This window comes from Temnothorax nylanderi, unplaced genomic scaffold (genome assembly GCF_030848795.1).
Source record: "Temnothorax nylanderi isolate EJ_2023f unplaced genomic scaffold, tnyl_v1.0 TNYL_tig0733_pilon, whole genome shotgun sequence".
Classification (NCBI taxonomy): domain Eukaryota; kingdom Metazoa; phylum Arthropoda; class Insecta; order Hymenoptera; family Formicidae; genus Temnothorax; species Temnothorax nylanderi.
Genome location: NW_027249795.1, coordinates 12,684 through 37,531, shown reverse-complemented (window position 1 = coordinate 37,531; position 24,848 = coordinate 12,684). Strand labels below are relative to the sequence as shown.

The 24,848-nt window shown below is 41.4% G+C and overlaps 1 protein-coding gene and 1 pseudogene across 1 annotated transcript; both read left to right on the top strand.

Annotated features, from left to right (window-relative positions):
- The first annotated feature begins 8,512 nt into the window (after nt 1–8,512).
- Nucleotides 8,513–10,020, top strand: LOC139785075 (KH domain-containing protein akap-1-like; annotated as a pseudogene).
- A 6,147-nt stretch (nt 10,021–16,167) lies between these two features.
- On the top strand, nt 16,168–17,841 carry LOC139785074 (ATP-dependent DNA helicase pif1-like). Its single transcript, XM_071724239.1, has one exon. It carries the CDS (start codon nt 16,168–16,170, stop codon nt 17,839–17,841), a length of 1,674 nt encoding a protein of 557 aa, XP_071580340.1.
- Nucleotides 17,842–24,848: the final 7,007 nt, after the last annotated feature.

Below are 24,848 nucleotides of genomic sequence, written 5' to 3'. Positions count from 1 at the left end.
TTGGATAACCACGCCGAGTTATTTAACGGTGAGATTGGCCGAGTCAATCACTACGAGCATAAGATCGAAATGAACGTGACTCGACCATATAAAAGGAAAACGTATCCCATACCGGAGATCCACATGAATCGCGTAAGAAAATACATCAGAGATCTCGAGCACAAGGGAATCGTACGGAAACAAGCGACCCAATACGTAAATCCACTGGTAGTGGTAATCAAGAAGAACGGTGACATTCGTTTGTGCCTAGATGCGCGCGAAATAAATAAACAAATGGCCAACGACCATGCTCAACCGCCGACAATAGAGGAGATAACTAGACGTATAGGCAAGAAGAAATGGTTTTCGAACTTGGACGTAAGCCATGCCTTCTGGCAAATCCCACTAACGACAGACTCTATGAAATACGCTGGATTCCTATTTGACGGGCAAACATACGTGTTCCAACGTATGCCATTTGGCCTGAAGACCTCAGGAGCGTCATTTACCAGAGCCATGCACGAAACATTGGGGGACCAAGAATTCTTGTTGGTATATCTCGATGACGTACTGATAGCATCTGACTCGTTGGAGGAGCATTTAACCCATCTTGAGTGGGTGTTAAGAAAATTAGAAGAAGCAGGCGAACGAGAAGCATCGAAGACGATGACGGATGGGATAGCTCTGACGGGGAGCGTGACGAGTCCGATGAAAATGACAGTCGGCGAACAGAGCGCGATTATGACGAGACATTTGTGCCGTCGGATACCGAGAATGACGCGGAAAACGAAATTGCCCGCCTGGCAGTGTCCTCGAATCGGATCACGCGGGAGTATTAACGGCGATCGGCCGCGAGGCCTCACGCCACTCTGACACGCTTGGCTCTAGAACACCGTGACCGCCGGGGCACGAAGCCCTCGGGGCACGCGCTCCGCCTAACCGAGTAAGTAAGGAAACGATGAAATTGCCCGCGAAACCGAAGCAACGCGATCGCGAGAACGCGCCGCGAATGAAACCATCGAAATCCCTTCGTCCAGTGACGTGATCACGGAGCCACGATCCTTGGACGAGGATTACGCCACCGAGGAAAGCGGCGACGACTCGGATGGTCACGACGACGCCCGAAGCAATAACGTCAGCGATACGGACGAAAACAGTGTCGAGAGTGGGGAGAGCCACGACCCGAATAGGCGTGACCATAGGCGAGAGAACCAATCAGGGAACGAGAGTTACGTACCATCGGATGCGGATGGCGACTCGATCGGGGAGATAGCCCGACGAATCGAGTAAACGGGGGTGCGGGAACGAGCGGGAAATGAAACCATAGAAATTTCGGCGTTCAGTCACCCGAGTGCAGAACCACGAGTCACACCGGAGGAGGTAATACGAACACCAAGCCCGGAGGACCGAGAGCCCGAGAAACCTTGGAGAGTGGTGGCAGAACGACTGCTACCCCCGCCAGCGGACAGTGACGAGGACGACGACGTCGAAGGCATTGGGAACGAGCCAGGCGAACCTTGGGGCGCAGTGGCAGAGCGGCTGCTACCACCACCACTTGACAGCGAAAGCGACGATTACAACGTGACGATCGGCACACCCAACGAGGACACAGCAATCGAGATTCGAGATTCGGACGAACCAAGTGTCATAACATTGAACATGATGTGGGTCGACCCGGAGGACAGCGACGCTTCAACGGTTAATTACGAAGATTTCTACCAGAGCATCACGGCGCATAGTAGCCTGAGAGAGGATGGCAAAATCTTCATTAAAACAACCAGGAGAAACGGCGTACTTACCCCGGTTAGTGAGATGTCCATCGACGATGAAAATGGCGAAGAGGAATCCCACGACGAACATATGCCAAGCGACGAAATGGTGCGGCACGAGGAAGAGGCCCAGATCGACAACGGGGATATCCAGAAGGAGGCGCAGCGACGATCCCACGATGACCCGCAACAGAAGAAAGAAAAGGAATTAATTGAAGTGTCCATTGGATATCAGGTATCGATCGAACGCGAAAATATCGGCAAAACAAACAAAAGGTGCGCGATCAAAATTTCCAGAATGACGGGGAGCGCGGACGCGAGTACGCGTAAAGTGAAAAGGTTACGTAGGCTACGAAATCCTAAAACCACGAAATGGCAAGCAAAAACGCGTGCGACGCAAAGACCAAGGGATAAACGCGGTAGATTCGCGGAAACGAAAGCCACAAAGACCACCCGGTTCACGCTAGTGAAGAGCGCGAAACGCGGCGGACACACGGTATACGCAAAGGAATGCGGTAGGACACGTAAACAGCCCATCGAACGAAGGTATTCGATAACACGCGAACACCTCGTGAAAAATAAAAGGAGCAAGGTGGGATCAAAGGCGAGAACAGCGACGAGCCACGATCAAGCTCGGACAGTCGTTCGAAGCACGGCGAAAGCGACGCACACGTTATACGCGAAACCGAGTGATCACATAGTGATGGACCCGCAAAACGTAACGTTTGGTGAACGGCAGGAGGCGTTACAGCTGCTCGACCAGCGCATCGCGGAAGCCGAAGACCGCCGTAAAATCGAGCGGGTATTACAGACGGCGCAGGTACGAGCCAGTAATGAGGCGGAGGCGCCACCCACACCGGAGGAGGTCACCAGGGCACAGCTCATGATGAACAAAATGGCGCACCTGGAGAAAATGAGGGGGCATCACGTGGGAAGGTGCCAGCACCTGGAGATACGTGACCCGAACACGGGAACGATCATTGCCCAGGCCACGGTATCGGTATCATTCCAATAAATAGATCCAAACGACAACACCCCGTTTAGGATTGTGGTGGAGGCGCAGGGACGCAGCATCGACGCCCATACGGAGGTAGTCGAAGTTAGTGACAACGACGACGACGAGGAAAGACACGACGAGGATAGTCACGACGGGAACGACAGCCAAAATCAGGGGGAACCCGAACCGAGCGAGCCGAACAACGACGATTCAGAAGGCGCGAAAGGAGAAAACGACGCGCCAATAAGCAAAGGAACGCGCAAGGAACTCAGCGTTGCAAACCTACCGCGCGAAATAACGCAACGGGAGCAGCAGCTGAGGACGCCGGAACCAAGTCACCGGACAAGCCAACCCAAGACCAGGGCACGTCGGCGAATCGTGTCCGACAGCGATGACGACCAAGATGACAACACGGAGGTATCATGGACGACCATGCGGCAGGAAATAAGCATGGCCACAACCACGAGAAGAACCCCGGGGAGGAAGGCAGCGCAAAACGCATACAGCCGTATTAGCGCAGTGCTCTCCATTGAACACAAGGAAGGCCTGGCGGTAAGGCGTGACCGACGGCATGACCGGGAGGCGAGCCGCCAATTGGCTTCAGTGATGATCGAGAGCGGCAATTCGACGCAGAAACGCGAAACTCCGCTGACGGGGAGAATGAAGCCGTCAGCCGACTCGCGGCTCCCGAGCTCAGCCGTCAAGAGGAGGAAGCCGGAGATCCGGAGCGTAAAGGTACCGAACGAGCATCTCACGATACAGGGGAGGAAGAAGGACGATCGCGAGGAGGAACGGGTACAAATATCACCCAGATTAAAGGGAGCGCTACAGGATATACACCGACTAATGGAAGGATCAGAGTAAGGCCTCAGAGGAGGCCGCCACTGTAAATACGTTCAAGTAGAAATAAGCATTACCGACGAGCGATAAGTAGCGTTAAGTTAAACATAGTTAAGACCTGAGTGTACTACTTTACCGACAAAGGTAAAAGTTTGTCATGTGACATGACTGCTGCTTTAAGTCATTGATTTATGTTTTGACAACTAGGACGATGATTTATTTGCTTTTACTTTGGTTTTCCCGAAGGGAGAGAATCCGATGCAATTAAAGCTAATTTTCCTTATGTGTCACAAAGCCACGCGAACGACTATTACAGTCAGATTAATAGGGATTACAATTATGTTCATGAGTAAGCGCGTACAGAGTTTAAGTTATTGGTTGAAATCCAAAAAACCAATATGATTTATGATTTAAAGCGATATTGGACCGAAAGAATTTCCATTTTAGTTTTGTTTTATTTCTGTCTACCGGCATGGTATTCAATAAGTTTAATCGAGTCCAGTCGTAATAACTCGGGATCTATCGCGCGGGGATCACAAAGACAAATCGAATACATACATTGCGGAACGCCGACCAAAGTAGCGGTGGTCAAAGGTTTGGGGAAAGTAATGGCGATAAATAACAATTTGCCACGTAGATACGTCCAGATCACTCCACAACGGGGGATCATACGCGAAATTTCCAAATCGAACGCGTGCCGTACGAGCGGCGCATACCATGGAGGCGCGGTCACGAAAACTAAACAAAGAGCCATCGGCCGAGCATTAGGGTGACAGGAACGCCTCAGGGGAGACCGGTTGAATCGGCGACAGCGGCCATGAAAGCGGCGCACGCGCGGGTCGCGAGTGGTGGAGGCCACGGAGGCGCGGCCCCACGATACGGTAAACTAAGCGGTGGATCGCGCGAATCATGGTCGAGGCGCGACAAAGGGGACGCTAACGGATGACCGACGCAATGGCACCGACGAGGGGAAGGCGCGACCGTCAAGAGCGCGGACCACGAAAACGTGGCCATCCGATCAATTGAACGAGCGAACTTCGCGATAAAAGATTCACGTAGAAAGACACAAGGGGTGGATACGAGATCATCGATATGATGAAATACCCAGTTGTATGAGAAGTTAAGGAAAACCCATGACCACGGTAATTATCGCGATACTAAAATAGCCGTAAGGGCAAATGGGTGGACGAGCGGCGCGAACAAAGGCCACGGGGTAGTCGCCAGCCAAGCGGTACGCAGATAAAAATGTAAACGCGAAATTCCAAGTCCGTAAAGATATTAACCGATACCATGATAATTACATAGCTGTGATAGAAGGAATTGGAATGTCGCGTAGAAGCACGAGAATATTCTCGAAGGAATTGACAGGCATCAATAAGATTGATTTACGACTTTATTTGTGCGAACATCTGGCGATGGTGAACAATAAATTACGGAATGCGAAAGCATTCGGCACCTGCGTGAATGAAACCCATTGGTCGCTAGGGGCGTTCCAGGGATGAAGTGGGAGCACCACGGCAAACCTATATAAGGGAGGACATTCCAGCGATCGGGGAACTCGTTCTCCGAGCGCGATAGAAAGGAACTGCCGACTTCGACGGTAGATTGTATTCGGAGGCGAATATCCCGCGGTAGTCGCGTTAAACCTAGTCATAACTTTACTTAAGCGAGCAGCTTGTAAACCTGAAACAAAAAGGAAATATATTATATTTTACCTATCACTAATTGAGAGTGTAAATTGATATTCAAACGTGTGCGGTATCCTTACCTTCCCAACGTACTTACCTGATCCCGATCGATACTCGTGAAAGAGCCTACGTCTGTCCGGGGAGACACTACGTGGAAGCTGCAGCGACCCGAGGGCGAGAACGGCGGTGCACAGCCAGGGTCCAGAAGGGTCCAAGAAGCGTGGTCCAGCGACGGTGGATGAAGATCCGGCGACACCCTGGGTAATCCGAGACGATAGAGAAAGGGAGTCAGCTAAGGGGAGTAAATTGAGTAAATCCGTAATTAGAGTCACGAATCCTTTCTCGGTTTCTAAGGGAAAAAATCGAGTGGCGACCGTGTCGGTGACACTAGAATCACTGGCAAATATAAGCATCATCCCTCCGTACGGTCACAACAAGTCGGCGTCAACGGCCGACACCCAAAAGTGCACACGGACGTCTTCTCCAGGAAGTCGGCCCGGAAATATCATCAGGGGCACCTCGAAAGGGGTGCGCACGGGTCGGCGTCAACGGCCCGCTACCCAGAGTACACCCGGACGTCTTCTACAGGGAATCGATCCGGAATCATCGTCGGGGACGTCTCCGAGGCGGTGCGCACGGGTCGGCGTCAACGGCACCACGAAAATGAAGAAGGTGAAAACCTGGTGCAGCGGTACCGAAGGGAGGGGACCTCCACATGGTACTGCGCGTGGAAATTTCCACCCGGGAGCGTCCGAAAGGAGGACACGGGGGACAAGCGTAATAATCACGCGCGACGAGGTGGAAGCGCGTGCAAAAACACATAAAAACCGAAAGAGAAAGTTGTGACGTCACGGCGAACGACGAAAACAACCCGAGAGTAGGGATGGTTCGGCATGGTGGGGAGCCAGTGCGAGATAGGCGGCTCGAGGCAGTCTCTCGAGTATCGGCTTCGCGAACGGACGTGTCTCATAGTAGTTCCGCGTGACGCGAAGATAGAGTACGACGATAGCGGTAGTTGATACTTAACAATCGGGAACTCCCGCGTAATTGCGCGTTAAACGCTCACTCAACAATAGTGAGAGGTACAACGATACCAATTAACATAAATAATCCGGTTCGAACGGATGTAACGGCGACCATAAGTACGTGTCGAGTATACTACCATCGCGGACATTGAGTCTCGCGACTACGAGATATTGTACGAACGGCGTTGTTTGTTATATTTAAACAACCGAGATCAACAAATTCGGCGATTGTTAATCCATAAGGCGCGATCCACACCGAAACGTGGCGACATCGTGGTGAACTTACTTTATGTAATTGTGAGGCGACTTGTAACATGGATACATCGATCTGAAATTAAAGAATAGTGAATTCTAAAACAAAGTCTCAAGATTAATTATATAATTAGTGATACTTACCTTCCACTTACCTTGTCCCTTGGCGATGATCCCTCGTTGTCCAGCGGCGATCCGGTATGCGATGTGAAGCGAGGATCTGGAGACGATCAGCAGCAGCGACGATCCATCCTGGGCGGGGCCTGCAACAGAAGAAGAGTTTTAGCACATAATTAATATAAATTATCGAGACGTACCTTTATCCAGTATGCGAATAGGCGAGGATCTGGAGACGGGTAGCAGCAACGGTGGTCCATCAAGGGCATCAGTCTGAAGGAAAGGAGTAACATTAGCGTCTTGTTAAGAATCGGGGCGTTGATACGAAATTACCTTCTCGGTAGTCAGAGGTAAAACCGAGTGGCGGCCGTTAGATGGGAAGATAGCCGCGAGAATCGGGCCGAACTCGTGCCGTCCGGTCACAACCTAACCTTGGAACCGCAGGTTTCACCTGTGATTCCGCAAACGAGCCGAGATTGCATCGGCGGGACGTGCACGATGTCCCAGCCAACCAGGGAGCCGGAGAAGGTACTGCCGAGCGGAGTTGAGCCAGGAGTGCTGCCAGAGGCAGAAATAGAGGAGGTCCCGCTCGCAGACGAGGGCCTCACGACCACAGACCTGTTCGAGGAGGTGTCCGAGGAGGAGGCGGTGCAGAACATCCTGACGGTGGACACGGAACAGCCCGCTGGACTGACCACCTTCCCAGAGAGCCAGCAGGTAGCGGCCGAGGTGGAGGTGCAGCAGGTGCACTCGAGAGCCGAATCCCGGGCAGAGAGCGAGATCAAGAGACACGGTAGTGTCTCGCGCCAAGTATACGCGGAGCGAGACCGACCGTGACTCTTTTACGCGACGCGACAGGTTGCGAGTACTTGAGATGTTGAGATCTCGATAACGAGTAAACGGATCAAGTTCTAAGTAGACTTGATCGATAGCTTGGGGTCGATTTGGGGGGGGGGTATCTCTTATAATATTTTCCGCTACGTGCCTTACGAGCGGAAATATTGCGACGCAAAGTTGAAATGTTAAAATTTATTATTAAGATACTCCTCCTTCTACTAACGCCGACGTCTCTCAATATAACATACATATAACAGAGTAATGTCACTTTCACTTTTTCGACACTGGCGCGCTAGTATCGCCAGTTTCGATATGTATCATACATATGTATACGTGTGTGTACTGCGCGCAGTGCAGATAGTGTGTTCAGCGGTTCAGCGCGCTGTCACAGTCAGTTCAGTTAACCTATCGAGAGACACGGTAGTGTCGGAGCGAGACCGACCGTGACTCTTTACGCGACGCGACGATTAATTCAAGGTAATTGTTTTATCTTGATATGTAATTAACCTATATATCTATTATTCTATATATTACTGTTACTTACTATACTACGTTTACGCGATTACGCGAGTGTTTACACAGGTTAACCTAGATAAATTGTGCATAACATGGATATAAATATCGACGATCTGGGACTCTCTCATTGGGGCGACTCATAAAGAATCAGAAAACGTTTCTGACGAGGAAAGACGCAGAAATGTAAATACTTATGTTCGAAGGGTTTAATGACACGTTGTTGGACATCGCGCGAAAGATGAACGTGACCAATTTACCGGATTCTAAATTCGCCTGGTTCTACGGGGTGAGTTCAATGAATCGAACCTTATATGCATCAAGCAATTTGAGTACATACGAGCAGTCTCAAATATGATCACGCAAACCTTTATTTTTTTTCTTACAGAGAAACGATTCTTTTTTCTTACAGAGAAACGAGTCGGATAGCTACGACGGCACATTCAACATGTTAACTGGTACAACCAACTTGTATGATATGGGAATGCTAAAAGAATGGAATTACAGTAATCGGACGAATAGTTACGAGGGTTCGTGTGGTAAAATACGTGGATCATTGGGGGATTTGTGGTCACCTGCAATAGATAATACAACAGTATCTGTATTTCTCCCCGATATTTGCATGTGAGTACTAAAAGACATTATAATACATATTATTGAAAGTGATCTGTATCTATATGCACGTGTGACAGGCACTAATTTTCTGAAGAATCTCGTATTTTTTATCTCTAAATTTTTATTTCTTCATACAGGTGGAAGTATTAACGGATGCAGGAGGGATAGTACCGCACCAACAATGTATGACTTTGCTATACCGCAACATCTAGTAGGCAGATTGATTGGCCGTCACGGTAGCTTCTTACACAGTATTCGAACGAAGGCAAATGTCGGTATATACGTCAACGATCATCCTTGCGATGGTGATCATAAGATTTGCTCGATACGAAGCAGTGTTGAGAGAATTAATATCGCGCTTAAAATGGTAAGGCAGAAGTTTCTGAAGAAAAGGTTTCCGGAAGTAACATTAGCGGAGATCGTGACAATAGCCGAGGTGATCGAAGAAGTTGTGTATAATGTCCTGATTCAACGGCCCCTGTCCCTGGTTGAGAGTGTTAATAATGACATTAATATCTCTTACACTGTCAAGCCAAATTGGCTCTTCGTTCAGCTTCCGACTCATTCATCATTTCTCCTTTTGTAAAATTTGGAAGACAGCATGATGTATTGGTTGGTATAACAATGAATTGCTGCCAGTTCCAGATGTATTGAACAGTAAGTGTTAATCTTAACACGTTGAATAAAAAAGAAATCAGGATATTCTGATTATACAATACATTTTTACTTTGTAGAGGATGATTACGTCGCTGTATATTGGAGCGACAAATGGATTAGAAGATGCATTGAACGTCCAGATCCATCGGGAGAGAGAAGCGTAGTACGATTACTCGATCACGGTGGTTACTGGCAGTTTAGTAATTCGTAATGTAGGCCATTGATATATAATTATTTGAGCCTACCCTTCCAAGCCATCGAAATCTTTTTAGCAAATATTCAGCCAAAGAACGGTAACTATATATTGACGTTATGTATACTATTCTTCCAGATTATACATCTCTACTCAAAATTATTTATCTTTGGATATGTAATTATACTTTGATGTTACTCCTTTGCAGGTGAATGGTCGACAGAAGCTTACAATGTGGTACAAAATTGTTCCTCAAAGGAAGTTGCTGCTCAAGCTCAGATTGAAGGTCACATTCAAACTAATATTTATGCAAATATTTATTTTATGATACAAAATTATGGGGTAAGTAGTTATATTATTATCCAATCTTCGAGAATCTCTTTGCAGATGCGCAAATTAATTGAAATTAATTGATTTTTTTTTTAAAGCTAATTTCCCTTACTGAAAAACTGGTAAAATGAACGGATAATGCTGACATGCTGAACAAGTAGCATGGGACCAGATGAAGCCAGAAAAACTTGAATCCATCTGTACATAAGAGTTGTCAAGGAACTCTACAATTTTCACGCATAATCCGCGATTCTTAGTCAGTATGGACTAGAGTTTAATACAATCGCCATTGATGATCACCTTTAATCGCGTCAAAATTGATTATTTCGCTTTTTGACTTCGTTCTTTACTCATGTTGTAAAATAGTTTTCTGATTGTGTAGAATATTTATATTTAGAAAGAAAGAAATTTATAAAGATTGCTATATTGATCGTAGAGTAGAGAAAACAATAACTTAACATTTTACAAAGTAGTGTCACATTTAAACTAGAACATTGTATCGAATAACTCAGACGAATTAGGAAATTCGTTTCTACGTGACTCATATCTATTTCTGATTGGGGACGATTCGAGAACTCATTGAAATAATTTAATTTCTTTTCACGTTTAAATTTAGGTCACCGTAGATTAAACTTGTTACCTTAGAAGTTATTGTTAAATGGCGCATTTTATTTAATATTCCGCACTTCACTGTCGTGGAATAAAATTATTTTATGTTTCAAAAGATGGAGACTAAGCTTTCGGATTAATCCAGATGTACGCATATATCTATACTAATATATAAAATCCTTACGGGTGGTGTATGTTTGAACGTTAATAACTTAAAAACTATTGCACCGAATTTTTACCACAAGTATATGAAATAGGGGTAGAATTTTCCGGGGAGTGCTATAGGGTGTGTAGTTTTTCGTTATCTATTTTCTGGAAACCAATTTTTTTAATTCTTTATTTTTTAAATATTAAAAAAATTAAAGAAATCGGTTTCCAGAAAATAGATAACGAAAAACTACACACCCTATAGCACTCCCCGGAAAATTCTACCCCTATTTCATATACTTGTGGTAAAAATTCGGTGCAATAGTTTTTAAGTTAAAAACGTTCCAACATACATCACCCGAAATGTATGTTTGAACGTTTTTAACTTAAAAACTATTGGATCGAATTTTTGCCACAAGTATATGAAATAGGGGTAGAATTTTCCGGAAAGTGGGAGCAAGCAGAAAATGTTAAACGGAAGACTAGGGAAAAGAGCCCTGAAAAGCGTTTACGGTAAAAAATTTTAAAGATGTATATTTGTTGTCTTTTAAAAAATATTGTTAAAAAAAAATTTTTCGTTGTATAGGAAGCGAAAGTGTAACGAAAAAGATGAGGAAAAAGATAAGAATGTATAAAATTTACTGCAGAAGAAAGAATAAAAAAATAACTTGAATGTTAAAATGCTTTATATATAAAAAAATATTTATTAATTTAAAATTGAATAAATAAAATTTTATTTTAAAAATATCTCTTTTTTTAAATGATTTGGTATTCAAGATCTCGAATATATCGTATTCATGTATTCACTTATTATAAATGGTGATTGGTATATCGTTCGCCTGTCTTATGTGTGGCATGCTTCATATGTATGTGTCAACTTGCGAGGTTCGTTTCGCAAATGACTAAAAACTTACATAATTATTAAAAGTAAGGTATTGCAGTCTTCTTGCAATAACCTGCAGTTAAAACGAGAGAAAAAGACAAAGAGACAGAGAGAGAGAGAGAGAGAGAGAGAGAGAGAGAGAGAGAGAGAGAGAGAGAGAGAGAGAGAGAGAGAGAGAGAGAGAGAGAGAGAGAGAGAGAGAGAGAGAGAGAGAGAGAGAGAGAGAGAGAAGAAAGAAAGCAGAAGTGTGATAAAGGAAAAAGGTAAGGATGTGTTTTAAATATTAAATTTTTTATGATAATCTTATCTATATTATCTATATAGATTGCAAAATCTTGAATGTGCAAATTTTCATTTCTATTTATCAAAATTTTTAATGATAATCTTACCTATATTAGATAATATTAGAGAGAGACACAGAGAGACAGAGAGAGAGAGAGAAATAAAAAGAGAGAGAGAGAGAGAGAGAGAGAGAGAGAGAGAGAGAGAGAGAGAGAGAGAGAGAGAGAGAGAGAGAGAGAGAGAGAGAGAGAGAGAGAAGAGAGAGAGGAGGAGAGAGAGAGAGAGAGAGAGAGAGAGAGAGAGAGAGAGAGAGAGAGAGAGAGAGAGAGAGAGAGAGAGAGAGAGAGAGAGAGAGAGAGAGAGAGAGAGAGAGAAAGAGAGAGAAAGAGAAAGCAGAAGTGTGGCAAAGTGAAAAGGTAAGAATGTTAGGAAAAGGTAAGGATGTATTTTAAATATCAGTCTCTGTTTACCGCTTATATTATAAGCATCTAAAATTACATCAATTTAAAATGACCAAGAATGCTTGGTTGAAACGCGGTGACGATTCGTCACGACAATTATAATCGTCGATTATAATCATTGACAATATATAGTCAATTAAAAAATTCTTAATTGTGTTTATTATTCTCTGGCGAAGCAAATATTACTTATTCTGTTGAATATACACCTTTGACTGAGAATCGGTGTTCCATCTTACATTGTTATTGCGATAAATATTACCACATGCATCAGTGGTCGAATTGGTACGACACTCGCACGGAATGAGGGAGGTTCCAGGTTCGAACCCTGGCTGAGGTAATATTTTTCGCAATGAAGGATGTGTTTTAAATATTAGTCTCTGTTTACTTTTCTTTCTATCTCTTTAAATTTTTTATGATAATCTTATCTATATATAGATTGCAAAATCTTGAATGTGCAAATTTTTCTTTCTATTTATCCAAAGAGGTTTCAGGTTCGAACCCTGGCTGAGGTAATATTTTACGCAATAAATTTAATTATATAATCAAGACGTTTATATTATAAAAGCATTTAAAATTACATCAATTTAAAATGACCAAGAATCCTTGGTTGAAACGCGGTGACGATTCGTCAGGACGATTATAATTATAGGTATTGATTATAGGTGTTTATTTTGATGTGAAAGAGACGAAAGAAAGCAGGAGTGTGATAAAAAAAAAGGTAAAGGTGGGACAAAGAAAAAAGGAGAAACTATACTAATATATAAAATCCTAAGAATCCTTGGTTGAAACGCGGTGACGATTCGTCAGGACGATTATAATTATAGGTATTGATTATAGGTGTTTATTTTGTTGTGAAAGAGACGAAAGAAAGCAGGAGTGTGATAAAAAAAAAAGGTAAAGGTGGGACAAAGAAAAAAAGAAGAAATTTCCTCTTTTTACTACTTTCTTCGTAAATAATTATAGGTATTGATTTTGTTAATAATTATAGGTATTTATTTTGTTGTCGTTTAATTACTTTGTAAATTTTTGGAAAATGCCTAAAACAAAAAAGACACAACTTTCCCGATCAACATCTAACGCTCGACGTTTGGCACAAGCTAAAAACTTAGAAAGTGTTTCTCAAAGGGAAGAACGAACTAAAGCAAAAAAATCACAACTTTCCCGATCAACGTCTAACGCTCAACGTTTGACACAAGCTAGAAACTTAGAAAGTGTTTCTCAAAGGGAGGCACGATTGTTAGAATCACGTTTACGTATGTCTAGATCTAGAGTTAGCGAATCAAATATTGAAAGGGAAGAACGTTTAGAACAAAATCGATTGCACATTTCTCAAGTCAGAGTTAATCAAACCAGTGCTGAAAGAGAAATGCACTTAGAAGGAAGAAAACTTCGATATACCGTGGCTAGAGTCGCTGAGACCAGTCCGGAGAGAGAAGAACGCTTAAAGCGTCGACGATGTCAAGTAAACCAGGCGAGAAATGCATTCAATTCATTCATTGGACCTAGATCTGCGTTTTATTATCAATCGAGTAATGATTATTTAGGTCATTTAGATTTTTTTATGGGAAAAATGGAAAAAATTTGTAATTATTGTTGTGCCAAAAAATGGTCCGCAGAGTCATTGGGAATTTGTTGCTCTAATGGACACGTCAAACTAAATGATATTGATGAACCATTAGGAATTCTGAAAGAATTACTTATTGGAACGGATCCAAGATCAAAACATTTTCAGAAGAACATTCGAAAATACAACGGATGTTTTGCAATGACATCTTTTGGAGGTAAAGAAGTTAGAGAAGGTAACTACATGCCAACGTATAAAGTGCATGGCCAAATATATCATTTGATTGGCAGTTTACTACCTTCATTAGACACAAGAGCTCAATTTCTACAAATTTATTTCACATCAGAAGACGAACAATTAAATTTGCGATATGATTCTGCACCATCTCTCAAAATAGAAATTTTGAAAACTTTACAACAGATTCTTCGTGACAATAATAGTTATGTACGTAGCTTTATAACAGCTATTGAACAGATGGCACTTAACAAAGATAACTATAAAATTGTAATTCATGCTGAAAAGCGACCGCTTGGTGAACACAGAGGTCGCTATAATGCTCCAACAACTAACGAAGTCGCAGTATTGATGGTTGACGAAGACTGTGGATTTAGGGATATAGTATTGCGATCACGCGATAATACATTTCAAAGAATATCTGAACTTCACCGTTCTTACGATCCATTGCAGTACCCTCTTATATTCATAAGAGGCGAAGATGGTTACAACATCAGTATCCCACAAATAGTACCAACCACTGGACAAGATAATCCTCGCAAAATGGTTTCCTGTATGCAGTTTTATGCGTATAAACTTATGGTAAGAGAAAATAGCTTTAACACACTACACAGATATAGCCAGTTATTTAATCAATATTGCGTTGATATGGGTGCAAAAATGATTACTGAACGATTAAATTTTATTCGGGCACATCAAAAAACATTACGAGCTGAAAATTATATACATTTGAGAGATGCTGTAAATGAAGACTCTAATGTGGCGGATATAGGGCAACTGGTTATTTTACCATCCACATTTACAGGATCACCTAGATATCTCCATGAGCGGACACAGGATGCCCTTACATATGTTCGTAATTACGGAAGACCTGATTTATTTATCACATTCACGTGCAATCCAGAATGGCCTGAAGTTAAAACAGAATTGTATCCCGGTCAACGTCCAAGTGAAAGACACGACATTGTTGCGAGAGTGTTTCAATTAAAAGTACAACAACTTATGAAAACCATAACAAAGAAGGACATTTTTGGTCAAGTTCGATGCTACATGTTTTCAATTGAATGGCAGAAGAGAGGTTTGCCTCATGCCCACATTTTAATTTGGTTAGTCGACAAAATAAGATCTGATGAAATAGATAGCATTATTTCAGCTGAAATCCCCAATAAGGATGAAGATCCATTACTTTACGACATAGTATGCAAGAATATGATCCACGGTCCATGTGGAGCCGTCAATTCCTCATCACCTTGCATGTCAAACGGTACATGTTCAAAAAGATATCCCCGTGATTTTCTTCAGTATACACAAACTGGCGATGATGGATACCCTAAGTACAGAAGAAGATGTCCGGCTGACGGTGGAAACATTTATACTATATCGCATTGTAACTTCATTGTTGATAATAAATGGATAGTCCCATATTGTCCGATTCTCTCCAGATGCTTCGTTGCACACGTCAACGTTGAATATTGCCATTCTGTGCAAGCAATCAAATATATATGTAAGTATATTAATAAAGGTAACGATGCGGCTACGTTTGCCGTTGAAAATAAAAAAGATGAGGTTCAGAACTATTTGAATGGCAGATATTTGAGTACTTCTGAAAGTATCTGGAGAATACTAGGATTTTCTATTCACGAGCGTTATCCTCCAGTTGTTCATTTATCTGTCCATTTAGAAAATGGGCAAAGAGTGTATTTTACTGAAAGAAATCTACAGCAAGTTATAGAAAATCCACCTCAGACCACTCTGACAGCCTTCTTTGCTCTGTGTGCAGTTGATAAATTTGCACAGACTTTGCTTTATCACCAAGTACCGGCTTATTATAAATGGTTTAACAAAAAATGGCAACGGAGAAAACGGGGCCAAGATGTAGATGGTTGTCCAGGTATAAAGCGGGACACAGTATTAGGGCGAGTGTATACAATACACCCTAATTATTCAGAATGCTTTTATCTCAGACTACTCCTACATCACGTCAGAGGACCGACGTCTTTTAATGACTTAAAGACGGTGAATGGTGAAATAATGCCCACTTATCGCGCGGCGTGCCAAGCCCGGAATTTGCTTGAGAGTGACACGCACTGGCGAGATACACTATCAGATGCAGCTATTTCAGAAAGTGCACACAAAATGAGAGAGTTATTTAGCATTATGCTAATGTTTTGTGAAATGTCTAATCCTTTAGAATTATGGAATGCATACCGGACACACCTATGCGATGATATTTTACATCGGGTTCGACAGAAAAGTAAGAATAGTGAGGTTCAGTTCACAGAGGAAATTTTCAATGAGGGGTTGATTCTTCTTGAGGACATAGTGTTCACTCATGGAGAAAAGTGCTTGAAAGAGTTTGGTTTGCCAGAACCTCAGCGCAATGATTCAAACATAGATAACCTACTTTACTTACGAGAAACAGTACACAATATCGACGACTTACAAGTATATCTGCAAGAAAACGAAGTGAAACTGAATACAGAACAAAAAATGGTATACGACGAGATAATAAATAGTGTCGAAGATCATAAGGGTAACATTTACTTTATAGATGCGCCAGGAGGTACTGGCAAAACGTTTGTCATTTCATTGATTTTGGCGAAAGTAAGAAGTCAAAAGAAGATCGCTATCGCGGTTGCCTCATCAGGCATAGCTGCGACTCTTCTAAGTGGTGGAAGAACTGCCCACTCTACTTTTAAGTTGCCACTGAATGTGTCCTTGGACCAAAGTTCGGTATGTTCCGTGAGAAAAAATGGTGTTACTGGTAAACTTCTCCAACAGGCATCCTTGATAGTATGGGACGAATGTACGATGTCGCACAAGTCCCATATAGATGCCGTCAATCGAACCCTTAAGGACTTGAGAACATCAGAAAAGGTAATGGGTGGGGTAACATTTGTTTTTACCGGTGATTTCAGGCAAACTCTGCCAGTGGTGCCTAAAGGAACACGTGCGGATATTATGAAAGTTTGCATGAAAAAATCTGAAATTTGGCAGCATGTAAAAAAACTTCGACTGACTATTAATATGCGAGTTCATTTACGAGGAGACAAGAATTTAGAACAATTTGCAGAGTATTTGCTTAAAATTGGTGACGGCTCTATCTCTATAACGCAGAATGGCTACATTAACATTTCTGATATTGTAGGAACTTGCGTGCGAACTATTGATCAAATTATTGACAATGTTTATCCAGATATTCAGAATTTAACACAAAAGGAAACAAATTGGCTTTGCGAACGTGCAATCGTAACTGCAAAAAATAAAGCTGCAGAGGAGATTAATGAAATAGTTTTACAAAAAGTCACCACCGAATGTAAAACATATAAGTCAATAGACACAATGGTAAATGGAGATGAAGTCATTCACTATCCGATTGAGTTTCTCAACTCTCTTAACCCTGCAGGATTGCCTCCACATAAACTGAGACTAAAAGTTGGTACCCCGATAATGCTGCTTCGAAATCTTAAACCACCACGGCTTTGCAACGGCACGAGACTGCAAGTTAAGCGTCTCATGCCTTACATCATAGAAGCAACCATTCTGACAGGACCTGCAGCCGGTGAAATAGCATTAATTCCAAGAATACCTATGGTCCCTACGGATTTGCCATTTGCGTTTAAAAGGCTGCAGTTTCCTGTTAGAATGTGTTTCGCCATGACGATTAATAAGTCCCAAGGACAAACCTTCAAAGTAGTTGGCGTAGACCTCAGAAACGAAGTCTTTTCACACGGACAATTATATGTAGGACTCTCACGGATTGGTTCAACAAAGGACCAAACAATACTGATTCCTGATGAGAGCAATAAAACTCGCAATGTTGTTTTCACAGAGGTTTTTAACGATTAAAAAAACAAATCCAATGATCAACTAATAAACAAGTAGAATCAACGTCATTATAGAAGACAGATAAATAATATATATAGAAAAATATAGATAATGGAAAACAAGCATTAAAGTAACATTGAAATGTGATTTTTGTCGGAGTACAGTTTATAATATACAAATAAAATACATGTTTAGTTCACCTATCTGCATTACAATTAGTGAAAAATCATTAAAAATAGTTAATACAAAAAATGGAACTTAAAAAATTCTATCCAAAAAACGTTATATAAAAAAAAAACAGTGGATTAGGCCTACTAGGGACACCACGTTAAAAAAAACGCGCCTAACACTATACCTCCGAGGTGGTGTGGAAAATAGTGTATTATCTCTGAGATGTATAAAAGTTGAAACTTTATAAAATGTCGAACACGAAAATGATTGATCCTGAGAAAAAAATATAGAACGTTTTTTGTATAGAATTTTATAAGTTACAAATTTTAACGCAGATTTATATACTATATACTGGGCAAAGTATATAAATATATATAAAAACAATAATATACTTAACTAGCTGGTTACCCGGGCTTCGCCCGGGAGTCGTTTTTCTTAAAGGAGTTCCATAAGGAGTCGGGTTGATTTAAAGACGGTAGTTTAACTTTTACACATGAATAACACATTTTAGGTGCTTAAGTTTTAAACTTTTTTGCTTAACAATGATCACATATTAAATCAATTTTCCAAATTATTACTTTCGGATGAAATTGATATTCGTAATTTGAATCATAACTAAATGTTTCTAATTTCAAAATGGACCGCATAAATGATTTCATGGATTAAACATGTCGTAACCGGTCTTTTTCTACTCAAGTTTCACACTATTGAGTCATTTCCGCTTCTCCGATATTTCACTTACCGATTAGCGACATCATCCTTTGGTTTACCCTGGCGTTTTTTAGGGAATTTTGAGATTGCTCGCTCGCGATGAACACATAACCTCGATATTTCACTTACCGATTACCGATTTTTTCCATTGGTTTTTTAAGTGAAAAATCTTACCAATTACCGATTTTTTCCATTAGTTTTTTAAGTGAAAAATCGAGGTTATGTGTTCATCGCGAGCGAGCAATCTCAAAATTCCCTAAAAAACGCCAGGGTAAACCAAAGGATGATGTCGCTAATCGGTAAGTGAAATATCGGAGAAGCGGAAATGACTCAATAGTGTGAAACTTGAGTAGAAAAAGACCGGTTACGACATGTTTAATCCATGAAATCATTTATGCGGTCCATTTTGAAATTAGAAACATTTAGTTATGATTCAAATTACGAATATCAATTTCATCCGAAAGTAATAATTTGGAAAATTGATTTAATATGTGATCATTGTTAAGCAAAAAAGTTTAAAACTTAAGCACCTAAAATGTGTTATTCATGTGTAAAAGTTAAACTACCGTCTTTAAATCAACCCGACTCCTTATGGAACTCCTTTAAGAAAAACGACTCCCGGGCGAAGCCCGGGTAACCAGCTAGTATAATATATATTGCATTTCAGCAGCATAGCATTCGCAATAATTAGTAATTGAAAAAGAAAGATCGCTCGAAATCTAGTAATTAAATCTAATGAAAGAATATTCAGATTACGCTCGTAATATATTTACTGTAAAAATGATAAATAGTATTGAATGCAGTAGTATTGATACTATTTTGAATAATTAACGCAATGTGACACCGCACGAAAGGTTTGTAATGAAAAACCGGTAGAGCTCGTTATTATTTCATAAGAGATTAACGCGTGGTTGCAACCATATAATTGTTTGAGTACTCAAACGCATGAGAAGGCATCTTCTCGTCCGGCCTCGTCAATTTCATTGAGAAGGCTCGGGGATGTGATTGCAATGCCCTGCGCATTGCAAGAGCTAACTTCACATGATCTCCATCCAAGCTAAGAAAGCTCTCGAAAGTTCTGTGTCGGGACTTCCACTTTTTGTGGAAGGATTCTCCGCAGTGGAGGAATGTGACCTCAATATCAAGAAGAATCCAGTAGTAATTCAAGGCCCTTATATCGCCTTCGTCACTCGTATCGGCTGCAATGGCGGACATCTATTATTTATAGAGCGAATGGCGGATGTCTCTCCTCTTCGTCCGTTGTGTATATGTAGGCGTCGTCTAGCCTCTATATAGGTTTTCTCTTTTGGAATAACACCGAGCATAACCTGTCGGTATATAGAATAAGCCGATCTGATCACGCAATTAGTTTAAAAAGCAAGAAGCTACGAATCCGCTTGACTCGACACGCGTGACTTATCACGACCAAAGACCGATGCGTAATGAACGCACGCTCACTCGAAAAACAATCTCGATTCCGTTTCCGTAAAGAACCCGGAAATCGGGTAGCGCTACATCGCCGCATAGCTGCGCCGCGGCGCGCGCAACCCTCTCTTTGCATGTCATTATGGGCCCGCATCGGCCCTACTAGAGCTTTTCACGGACTCGGTTATTGACTCGAAAATTGTAACAGATGGCAGCACACCACTGTCTCTATGTCGATATAGCGCGGGATTTCAAACACCTTCCAATACTCAAAATAGCTGCTATATTTTCCAAACTTTTTTTGTTAATAACTTTTTAACGAATAACGAGCGACGGCTAAAATCTTCTGAAGGTCACTCGGGGTTATGACCTTGACAACATATATCAAGGTCATTGAAATCGGTGAGATCGCCCTTAATCTGGTATTACCGAAACGGTTTAATTAGACCAAACTAGCAATTCACACTAATGTAAGTTTTGACCAGGGTTGTGCCGTAAATTTCAATATTTTTTCGTACAAACAAAAATGTAATGTAAATTATAAATTAGATAACAAAATATAGAGAAAATAAGTTTTTACATGTTAATATATTTGAATATTGATATTAAAAATATTAAATATTAAAATTTAAAAAGTATAAATAATGATATATCAAAATTTTATTATATTACACAGCAGATTTAAAAAAAATTATTTTGGACTATGTATTTAATAAGTTAAATGTATTTTATTTCAATTGTGTATAAATGTTATGATTTTTATATGTTAATATGTATAATAATAGAGATAGTGATGTGAAAGAAACATAATACTAATTAAAAATATTATCTATGCTGACCTGTGAGCTTTTAATCGGTAAAAAGCAGTATTGCTTAATTCGCGATTGTAATATACACAATAAGTCTAATATTATATTCAAATATTAAAAACAAGGGCTTGCGAACTAGCAAGATATTCGTGCTGTTATAATATATTCTGAATATTACAGATAATCAAAAACAAACGTTTCGGCCAGTACTATGACCTTCTTCAGTGTAACAAACAATGACATTGATCGCTGATCATAAATAAATGGAATAGTCGTTTGGCATTTGACATCAGAACGACCACAGCATAACAAATTTTCCTCGACACGCGTTTCCACAGTTCAAGGACTTTCGACATCGGTCCTATCCAACCCCTGACCGTAATTTGTTTGGACAATAGAGACGGATCCTTCTTTGATCGACTTATGGACGCTAGAACGATAATTGTACACGATGAACGGTGTTTCCTGGTTTGGCGAGCGGTCATTGGGATCGACACGATGACTATGTATGCGATCGACGATTTACACGAAAACATGTATGTAAGCGATGGGCGATATTAATTATGTTAGGACAAAGGGGGTTACTGTAATTTTTAATTTTAATATGTAACGACTATTCCGTTTATTTATGATCAGCGATCAATGTCATTGTTTGTTACACTGAAGAAGGCCATAGTACTGGCCGAAACGTTTGTTTTTGATTATCTGTAATATTCAGAATATATTATAACAGCACGAATATCTTGCTAGTTCGCAAGCCCTTGTTTTTAATATTTGTTTATATTAAGCGAACACTATCTACCAATTGTTAATATTATATTATTTTTTATGGATAAAAAATCAGAATCTTAAAAACCGATATTAATTTGTCAATCGTGGCATCTTAAATTGTGTCCAAAAACTAACAACTGATGAAAATAATAACACAAACAAAATATAAATATCTGATATTTCTGACTAAAAATGTGAATCTTCGAAGATAAATCTTTGAATATAAAACTTCGATTATTCACCGATTACTTTATTGTTCACATAGATGACACGTTATAATAAACATAGTTTACATTATAAACATTGTATACAAGTAGATGTAAACTATTATTATTTTATGCGTAAACGCACAACCCAGGTTTTGACCATGCAGATTCGTGATCCTTATCAAGTGTAATCTGTAAATAGAAATCGCAAAATAAGAAATAAGAATAATCTGTAATAATGTATTAATGTAATAATGTAATAATGTAATATGTAAAATAATCTAATCATAGAATTAAAATTATACAAATTCGTTTGAGTCTTTAATTTTGCTTATAGATATAAATTTAAGATTTAAAAAGAAGGTAAACGATTGAGAAAATGATTTAAAGAAAAGACGCGGCATGTATGAATTCATTGAAAAAACTTATTGCTTTCTCATGGAGAAAGCTTTGTTTTCGTAAATTTCGTATATGAACCTTTTATTGCGTATAAAGTTTGGTCTAATCAATCAAAATCGGGTCGATCATCGTCGACGTCATTTCTTCCTTCGTTTAGCGCACTGCGTAGATAGATTGTTTAGTTTACACGATAGCCACCCCCTTTTCCTAGGAAAAATTTGTTTATGGCGTCCGCAAAACATGTCCCGACAGGTTCGATGCGTCATCGACTGTCCTTCGCTGAATACTTTAACAAAAAAACATGCTCCTACACATTCGCTATTGAGTTAGTCTTATCCATGGTCTTACATACAGGTCTCTCAACTCGTATGGTGGGGATGGTTCGCTTGGCGAAGCCGAAAATTATGAGGTCGCTGCAATCGAGGGATGTTCTGGGAGAGCGAGAGAGCAATAGTAGCGCATAGCGCATACGCATTATATTGTAATCTAAGAATCCACAATTTTCATAATACATTTACAATATATATATATATATATATCGTAAATATATTGTAGAAATTGTATATATATATATATATATATATATATAATTTAAAATTTAAAAATATATATTGTAAATCGATAAAAATATATTTACAATATATTTGTAAATTATGTACATTTAAATTGTATGTATGTATGTATGCGTTTATTGTTTCTCCACGCAGGGCTTACAAGGCGTTTTTGTGAGGAACGTTCCCAAACCTCTTACAGGTACAAATCCCCTTATACCCGACCTGGCCGCGTGCGACCCTTTACATCCTGGTACCCCCCCACCCTTTCGGACCTTGCCTCTCCTTTTCCTCCTCCTGGCCGCTTCTTCCACCCTCTTTCCGTGCTCCAACTCCTCAGCTCTCCGCCTCCTCACCGCTCCCGCCTCTGCAACACAGGGGTAACGTGGCGTTTTTCAGGGACGTACCCAACCCTTTACAAAGCTCCTTCTTGCCCCGACCTGACCATTGCGGCCTTTTACATTCTTTTTCCTTCCCTCCCTTCCTCGCCTTCTTCCTTCCCCTCTCCCCCCTCTCGACCCCCTACCCTACCCAGCCCTCCCTACCCTCCCGCCAAAGCTCATGTCACTTATCACTTAACCTCCCCTCCCTCCTCCTCTCTACATCTCCTCTACCCTCCGTGCGAGTGAGTGCATGTGCGTAACCCCTGCCTCTATCCTCTTTCTCCCCTGCTCTCCTCCTCCTACAAACAAACTTTTCTTAGCCCCTGTCTCTTCACCTCCTCCTTCTCTACCACTCTACTTCTCCTCCACCCTCCTTATACTCATGAGTGCGTGTGTGCGTGTAACCCCTGCCCCTCTCCACCCTCTCTATTTCTTCTTCGACTTCTACGATGCTTCCTTCCGCTTTCGCCCGCTTCGTCTGACCCTCGCTGTACTGCCACCATATGCCTTTAATCGACCCACTTCTTCGATCGATCGATCTCCGTCGCTCGCTTCACAAACATTTTCGTGGTGACGCGCGTTGTGTATCCGCCTTAACTTTTTGCTCAAGCCGTTTCCTGCGCCATCTCCTCCTTCGTCGGTACCTGCACTCTCCTTTCTGCCGATCCGTTCCGTACGCCAGCCCCGTACTCACATCTCGCCGCTCCGCAGCGGTGCCAACCTACTCTTTTGGAGCAGCTGACACCCCGCGCCGGCTCAGACCTTATCCGGATCTCTCCTGCCGTACTTCCTTCCCGCCACCAGGCCAACCAACACTCCACACGTCACCACTCTGTTCCACCACCCTCGCTCCCTTTCCACCACCTCACCCTCTCCCTTCCCTGCTCTTTCATCTTCTTACTCGTCATCCTAACCTCAACGCACACTCTTATTTTCTTCCGTCACCATTCTCCAATCCCTCCGTCCTCGGCTCCTCCTCCACTTCCTCGGCTTTGTCCGCGCCTCCTCTACCTGATCCGCCACACTGCTTCATTTTCTCTTTCTTTGCTTCCTTTCAAGACCCTTTTCTCTTTCCTCTAACACTCCGGGCCAACTATCCACTCCCCCGCCATCTTGGAACCCCCCGAATGTACATTTAAATTATTTACAATATATTTTTATCGCATTTTGCATACAAAAATAATTTCGTGCAGACCAAGACAAATTTTATAGAAACTACTGCCTATACCTTAAAATTCCACGTGTCGATCGTGAATGAAAAAGGGAAGGTACAAATAACCGAAAACAGCACAACACAATGTATTAAATAATAAAGACTTATTGGTTTATTAATTTCGACAATTTTTTTTTATTTTTATATTTTCCTGAAATGCATTTTGCCTCATTCTCAAACGGATGTAATATACAATTGCGTAGGACAAAATATCACAACCGTGTTCTTTACATGGGAAAGCAAAGTTGTATGTTGCTAACACGTCTTCGAGAGTTAAATCAAAAACATCTAAGCGTGAGGCATGCTTTGCGAAACATGCTTTAACATGCCGTATAAGATCGAAAAATTTTAAATTGGGATGGATCAACCCACCACGAGATTTCATAGTA

Bases quoted from the DNA above. Each gene is read 5' to 3' on its own strand.
- LOC139785074 (XM_071724239.1), top strand. From the start codon at position 16,168: ATGTCTAATCCTTTAGAATTATGGAATGCATACCGGACACACCTATGC.